Below are 7,728 nucleotides of genomic sequence, written 5' to 3'. Positions count from 1 at the left end.
TCCACGCTGGGGGATGGTCCCGGTACCTGGCGGCGCGGCCCTCTCCTCCTCCCTTCCTCGCCTCGGCCTCGCCGGGCGGGCGGTGATTGGGGTGGATCTCGTGTTGCTCCCTCCAAGCGGCGCGGTCCTCCCCTCCTCCCTTCCTCGCCTCGACCTTGCCGGGCGGGCGATGATGGGGGCGGATCTTGTGCTCCTCATCCTCCAGGTTTGGGATCACGGAACCAAGGGCGGCGGCCCTGGGTGGCGGGGAGGATGTCGACCTGGTGGCGAGTGGCAGGCGTCTGGTGCTGCTGACCGTGGCACCGCGGTGGTGGTCTTCTCTTTCGCCGGAGGAGATCGGCTAGTTGTGTGGCTAGCCTTGGTGGATCTCGCGATCCGTCGCCTAGCTCCCAATGGCGAGGCTCAGCTGCCGGTGAAAGCCGGCCTGGACTTCGGTCATGGCGGATGATGGCGACGCTGTTCCTCGTTACCTTGTTGAAAGCATTGTCTATGCAGTCTGCGTTCTTCGCATGGGCTGCTCCAGGGGAAACCCTAGACCCGGGTCTCCCGGATCGGACGATGGCGGCGCGCAACACCGTTCTACCTGTTGGGGGCATCGTTTTTGGAGCAGACAACGGATGGTGGTGGTGCTGAGGTGGAGTGGTGTGCTTTTGCTGTGTCAGCGTTGTCGAGTCGCTGCGGCATGGTGCAGTGGTGTCTCGGAGACGGATGCAGTGTGATGGACACGCGCAGGATGGTGGAGTCGTCTGACGTCGTGGTGGCATCGATGGTAGGCCTGGTATGGCCAATGCGATGATCTCTTTTGAAGATGGAGTCGAGGAAGACGGCGGTAGCAACTTCTATGGCGTGTGTGTTGGAGTGCGCTGAGAGTCTGCTTGACTGGAATATGCTTCTCATCTGCTATTGGGCGGCCTGGGAAGACATTTGGTTTTTTGATGATGTGAGTTGGTGAATTGTCACACCCCCTTCATCCCTCTGTAGGTTTAGCGAAGTGGCTTCGAGTTTGATCTTTTGTATTGCTCTTATAAGGTGTTGTGAATAATCTAATAAAAAACCGTGTACATCTCTTGGATGTTGAAGCTAGAGTGATATTTCCTCCATTTGAAAGGAAAAAAAGAATACAAGGTGCTGATAAACAGCTTACAACATCAGAGACAACAACGAACAAAGAACCAGCTTGTAGTTGTTGATGCTCTCGATTGCGACCGAAGCACCATGGGAGGACGAAGACAAGTTCGACAAGTAAAGAGAAGAGGTATATAGTTCCACAAATAACTCCGACGATTATTTGTCCATCTCATCATCCCCTAACTGCTAAAACTAAATGCAAAATTCACGGTCGATTATCTACTAGTAGTAGACTAGCTAATGTAGTGGATCTTCGCCCGAATGACTAGCACTTGTCAGGCTCGGTCTCACGTGACATCTCCTCCAAGGACTTGCCCTTGGGCTCGGGGACCAAGAACGTGAGCATAAACCCCATCAAGCTGCATCCGGCGAGCACGAAGAGCGAGTTGCGCACGCCGATACCAGGCAAGTAGCCATGGGCCGTCTTGGCCGGGTCCGGGCTCTGGGCCAGGTACAAGAACCCGAAGGACCCGATGATGGCGCCCACCTTCCCCGACGCCGCCGATATGCCGTGGCATGTCGCGCGGAGCCTCGCCGGGTAGATCTCCGCCGGCACGATGAACGTGGTCGCGTTTGGCCCGAAGTTGGCGAAGAAGAACGTGAGCGCGTACATGGCGACGAACCCCGCCTGGTGGCCCTTCCCCGTCCAGTAGTCGTATGGCACTGCCAGACCCAGCATGAAGCCCGTCATCATGAAGAACCCCATGGCCTGGATCTTGAACCGGCCGACGGAGTCGATGAAGGCCACCGTGAACCAGTACCCCGGCACGGTGCCGCACAGCGCGATCAGGGTCTGGGCACGCGCGATGTGGTACAGCTCGTCCAGCGCGCTCATCGTCGCCGCCGCCGGGATCCACCCGATCGCGCTGAAGATGTCCTTCTGGAACAGGTTCTGCGAGTAGTAGGCGATGTCCAGGAGGAGCCACGTCGACGCCGTGCCCACGAGGTGGAGCCCGTGCCGCCTCACGAACTCCCCGGAGAAGAGGCCGAACGACGGCGACGCGCGGGACTTGTGCGCCACCTCCAGATCGCCGGCCTGCTCCTTTGTGATCTCTACCTGGAGCACCTTGGACATGTCAGCCGCGGCGCGCTCGGCGTTCTTGGCGATGAGGGCCGTGTACCGCGCCGTCTCCGGCATCTTCATGCGCCAGTAGAAGGTGAGAGCCGCGGGGAGCGCGCCGAGCATGAGGACGATGCGCCACACGTAGTCGGCCTCAGCCGGGGTGGACGCCGCCGGGTTCACGGCGTACGGCGGCGCCGGAAACCGGTTCTTGAACAGCGCGGTGACCCCGATCGCCACGGCGCCGCCGGCGAGGATGCCGAACCCCTGCATCGCGAACACGGCGGCGATGAACGCGCCGCGCGTGCGCTTGTTGGCGTACTCAGACATGATGGTGGCGGAGAGCGGGTAGTCGCCGCCGATGCCGAAGCCGAGCCAGAACCGGAAGAAGCAGAGCGTGGCCATGACGGTCGTGGGCGTGTGGCTGAACGACAGCCCGGACGCCACGGAGCAGATGATCATCAGAAGCAGCGTCATGCCGTACACGCTCTTCCGGCCGACCTTGTCGCCGAGCCACCCGAAGAAGAGCTGCCCGGAGAGCGTGCCGACGAACGCCACGCCGTTGACGGCGGCCGCGACGGTCGGTGGCAGGCTGCCAGGGTGGGGCGACCCTGGCACGGTGTAGTAGACTCGGCCGATCAGCTTGGTGACGAGGGAGATGCAGAAGAGGTCGTAGGCATCTGTGAAGAAGCCCATGCCGGCGACCACGATCGCCGTGAAGTGGTACCACTGCGTCTTGGCGCCGTCGAGCGCCGAGAGCACGTGGACTTGGTCGCCCGCCATTGCGCGCCAAGCTCCGGTAGGTACGTGTGCGCGTGTCCCAGTGCTCGCGAGTTCCGCCGCCGCGATGTTGGAATGTATTGGAGGTTTTGTTGCGATCGGAGTGAACTGAGGGAGAAGGCACAAGTGTCGTTCGATCTGTTATGTATATGCGGAGAGGTGAGAATATTCCAGACTTCATTCCTTGGAAGCCCAACTTCTTATTCCTGCTTAACCGTTCCTTCTTCTCGGCGGTAAAACTTCGATGGGCTCAGGCTCTCCCGTGCCCGTGCAGCTCGCATGCATGCCCGTGCACAATCAGCATATCCCTTTAGGAGCATGTCTAACAGATCCCTATTTTTCTGCCGTAAAACGTGAGTAGAGGGTCCTATATTCACTTTCCACCGGTCGAAAACTCGTGATGGCTCGGACGAGTTTCCAACCCCTCAAAATAGGGTTTTAAACAACAATTTCAGACAACTATTTGATCAAACATAGCACATCCAAAACATGTGATGCATAATTCATAGTTTTAACATCACAACGCGGTCAACGCGTTCATAGCCAATGTTCAAGCCACCACCAACACCATCAATGCGATCAACCATCAACGAGTCCATCGCCAGCGCCGCCACCACTCGCCGGAGACTCACCTCGAGGAGTCGACGCACCAACATCTCTTGCAGCACGAGCTTGACGCGCGAGCATCTTCCTCGCCATGATGTCTGCCTTGGTCTCCTTCCACCACGCCAGCTGATCCTTGTCCATGTCCTCGCTGCGCATCATCATGATCTCCCTCTCCTCGGCCAAGAGCTCCTTCATGGCCTTGGTTTCTTTGTGCGAGCATCCTCGATTCCAGTTCGGCCTTCACCTTGGCATCTTCCCGCCTTGTTTCCACCTTGGCAAGCTTCACCTCCTTCTTCTCGGTGATGAGGAGCTTGGTATCCAATGTCTTCATCGTCAATATCTCATTGGACTTCATGAGTTGATCCAACTTCTCCTTGAAGCTAGATGCTTCGCCTTCTACCTTCATCCTCTCCTTGGCTTTCTTGGAGCCCTCGGGCTTGCCTTTGTTTCTCGCACTCATGTCCTCCGTTTCATCATCCATGCTAAGCATTGCTTCCTTCTTGCACTTTGGTTCACTGTCCCTCAACTTCCACTTAGGAAGATGTTGAAGCAAGGAAAAGCAATGTTGGAACTGAAATTCCTTGTTCTTGGAGCCGGCCATGTCTTTGTACCTCAGTTGAGCATACTTGGGTTGCACAACAATAATATTAATGTGATGTTTGCACATCATCAACACATAGTATGGACATCAACAAAGTTGGAAAACTTACATAGTCCTCCGGCACGCATCCGCTAGGGGGGTTGTCGGCCACTTGGTCCATTGCAACACTCCAACGAGAACAAGCTGGTTTGATGGTGTTCCACCGGCCTTCAAGGGAGCGGTAGGATCTGTCGGCCATACTCTTGGTGCGAGGCTTCAGCTGGTGGTAGAGATCCTCGATGCGCTACCAATAGCGCTTGCCGGCTTGATCCACTCCGGTGCACGCATCCATCCCTACCCTACCCCAAGCACGGACCAAGGTCACGTCTTCAATCTCGGTGTAGTTCGAGGTGCGTGGCTTCGGCGCGGAAGAACCGGCGGCAGCTGGATCAACCTCAAGCACCTCCTCGTCATCGACCGTTTCGTCACCCTCACCATCCTCCTCCTCGGCATAATCATCAATCCCTTCGACATTGTCCTCCCCATCGAACGCATCGATGCAGGCGTCCAAGTCCACCGAGGAATCGTTGAGCATGTCCATGTACGATGTTGTGGACTCAACATCGAACACCTTGTCAACGTCCATGGAGGGTGGCGGCGGCGCGGGCGTCGCCGCGGACGGAACGGAGGGAGGAGGGGTTGTGGCCTTGGAGGGCGGTGGAGGAGCAAGGCCGATGCGACTGATTGCCTTTGTCTTCACCTTGCTCGGCGGGGCACCCCTCGGCCGGCCGCCTTCGTCTTCGTCCTGCCCCCCTTCTTGGAAGCTCCAGCAGTCATGGCCGGCGGAGCTGCGGCCGCCGCAGGGGCTTCGAAGAACTGCTTCGGGATCGGGATTGTGGAGGAGATCATGGCCGACACATCGCCGGCGTTTGGCGGACCTCCGACGGAGATATCAACCACCGCGGGTGAAGGTGGTGCACCGTCGGCGGTCGGCAGGGCTTGCGGGGGATTCATGGCAGCGAGATCTGGCCACGTCGTTGCCGGGAAGGGCGGGGCGAAAGAGATCGGGTGGCGGCGGCGGTTGGGTTTCGCTGAAACCCTTCACGCGCAGTGGAGGGGAGAATGGTGGTTTGGCCCTGTATTCCCCTTCCCACCACGCACAAGTAGGGGGCGAAGAGCCGCCCCGTAGCCAAAACTGAAAAAAATCGATACGGATGGCTGATTTACGGGATCTGCTAGACGGTCGGGTAGAGCTCTACCCCGTATATCGGCGGTTATTTTACGGCGTTGGGCGGGGATCTGTTAGACATGATCTTATACTCCCTCAGTTTCTGATAACTTTGATAACTTCCATGTGACGGAGGGAGTAGTATTATTCTGTCTTGTATATAGGGTTTAGGACTTACGACACATTTTTTGATGCTCGAAAAATAATAATTCATAGTCTGTTTTCTTTAGATAAAAGAAAATTTCGGATGCACGTTTTTTCTTCTTCTTTTGAACAGGAACGCCCGTAGCCATACTTTAATTGTATTCATATATACCTAGCGGCCACCGGAGATTGGAAATAGGTTTCAATGAAGTTTCATTGAAATTCAGAATTTCTGTGATTTCGGTATACACCAAAATAATTACCTTTTGGTCAACAAAAGTAAGATATTTAAGTTGTATAGATGAACGCAAATAAATGACAAAACATTTTTCAAAATTTTACCCCGCAATAGAATATCTCCAACACCCATGTGCAATTAAGTTTCATTGAAATTCAGAATTTCTGTGATTTCGGTATACTTTAATTGTATTCATATATACCTAGCGGCCACCGGAGATTGGAAATAGGTTTCAATGAAGTTTCATTGAAATTCAGAATTTCTGTGATTTCGGTATACACCAAAACAATTACCTTTTGGTCAACAAAAGTAAGATATTTAAGTTGTATAGATGAACGCAAATAAATGACAAAACATTTTTCAAAATTTTACCCCGCAATAGAATATCTCCAACACCCATGTGCAATGAAGTTTCATTGAAATTCAGAATTTCTGTGATTTCGGTATACTTTAATTGTATTCATATATACCTAGCGGCCACCGGAGATTGGAAAAAGGTTTCAATGAACTTCATTGAAATTCAGAATTTCTGTGATTTCGGTATACACCAAAATAATTACCCTTTGGTCAACAAAAGTAAGATATTTAAGTTGTATAGATGAACGCAAATAAATGACAAAACATTTTTCAAAATTTTACCCCGCAATAGAATATCTCCAACACCCATGTGCAATGAACTATTTACATAGGATTATGTCTTCATACTTCAAACATGCTACTCCCTCGATTCATAAATAAGCACCCGAAACGGAACAAACGGACTAGCTTCACATCAGGCATATGCAATGGTTGATAAGATTATGTTATCTTACATGTTGCAAATGGGGAAATTTAAACTTCTATCCGAGGAAGGCGTATGGCAGGAGTTTACCATGGTGCCCCAGTTATATATAACCGGCATGATTAGGTTAGGGCATAACCTTCCTAGTATACACGGGAACTAGTCCTCGAACAGGATGGTAGCAGCCCCTGGTAGTCCGTGACGCGCTCCCGCGAGGTCGCGTATTCGAGTCCCAGACTCCGCGAGTTAGCGCCTATAGCTCGGTCTATCTTAATAAAAAAAATACCGTAGGGGTTCCTCCCCCTGCTAGTACTCGTTTTTTCTTCCTAATATACACGTTATCTAATATTGGTCATTGGGACCTTGAGAAAGGCCGGTGAGCATGTGGAACTGCGGTAGGATGATGCCTAGCTGCCCGCCACCATTAATCAATCGCCATTGCGAGAAAAAACAGAGCAACGTGGGTTACTTGCATGGTCAGGGATGAACAAAAGCACCTTCCACGTCAGCAAACCGGTATGCAAAACAGCTAACAATTGGATTAGGGAGGTGTTTTGGAACATGGGTGTATATGCTCCCTATATTTTGAAATGCATCTTATGTACATTTTCAATTTCAAAAAAATTGAAACAAAAAATTTGTACGTACATCTTCACGTGCTACACGCTCACAAAGTCGTTTCATAAGAAATCGACTTATCATATGACGTGTGTAAAAAAGACAAAATTCAGTGCTAAAAATAATGCTTTTCACAAGATAAAATTTCTCCTTTTTACATAGACCACAAAAAATATTGGTTTTTCGTGAAACTTGGTGAATGCACATACATTATGGAGACGTACATGTAGAATTTTTCATCCAAATTTTTTGACATTTCGAAATATGTCTTTTTGGTAGAGGAAGCATACGCACCCGGGAGCCGAATTGAATTTCCGCAAATCAACGATACTAATTACATAGTAGTACTATATAGTCAAGATTTTGTTACTCATTTTTTTCTGTTAATATTCATCTTTGAATACGTGTGCATCTTATTTATCAAAACGGGATAGTATCTAGAAGAACAGGCGAACGTGGTAATTAACTCTTTAATTTATCCTTCGGCCACTCAAATGGGAAATTAAGGCGTCGTTGTGTTAGGTTGCTAGCTTGCAGCGCAAAATAGCAAACGCGTCACACCCAG

General features: G+C 51.9%; 2 protein-coding genes across 2 annotated transcripts in view; one reads left to right on the top strand and one right to left on the bottom strand.

The window, feature by feature from the left end:
• Positions 1-7,728, top strand: part of LOC124701359 — a 46,575-nt gene that overhangs the window by 15,749 nt on the left and 23,098 nt on the right. The gene's annotated exons all lie outside the window — the stretch shown is intronic.
• On the bottom strand, positions 1,394-2,971 carry LOC124701358 (probable inorganic phosphate transporter 1-7). Its single transcript, XM_047233414.1, has one exon. It carries the CDS (start codon positions 2,969-2,971, stop codon positions 1,394-1,396), a length of 1,578 nt encoding a protein of 525 aa, XP_047089370.1.

Source organism: Lolium rigidum, chromosome 3, assembly GCF_022539505.1.
Source record: "Lolium rigidum isolate FL_2022 chromosome 3, APGP_CSIRO_Lrig_0.1, whole genome shotgun sequence".
NCBI classification, from domain to species: domain Eukaryota; kingdom Viridiplantae; phylum Streptophyta; class Magnoliopsida; order Poales; family Poaceae; genus Lolium; species Lolium rigidum.
The sequence above is the reverse complement of the archived record's forward strand: the minus strand, read 5'-3'. Positions and strand labels throughout refer to the sequence as shown.

Excerpts from the sequence above, each read along its gene's own strand:
- LOC124701358 (XM_047233414.1), bottom strand. The coding sequence starts at position 2,971 with ATGGCGGGCGACCAAGTCCACGTGCTCTCGGCGCTCGACGGCGCCAAG.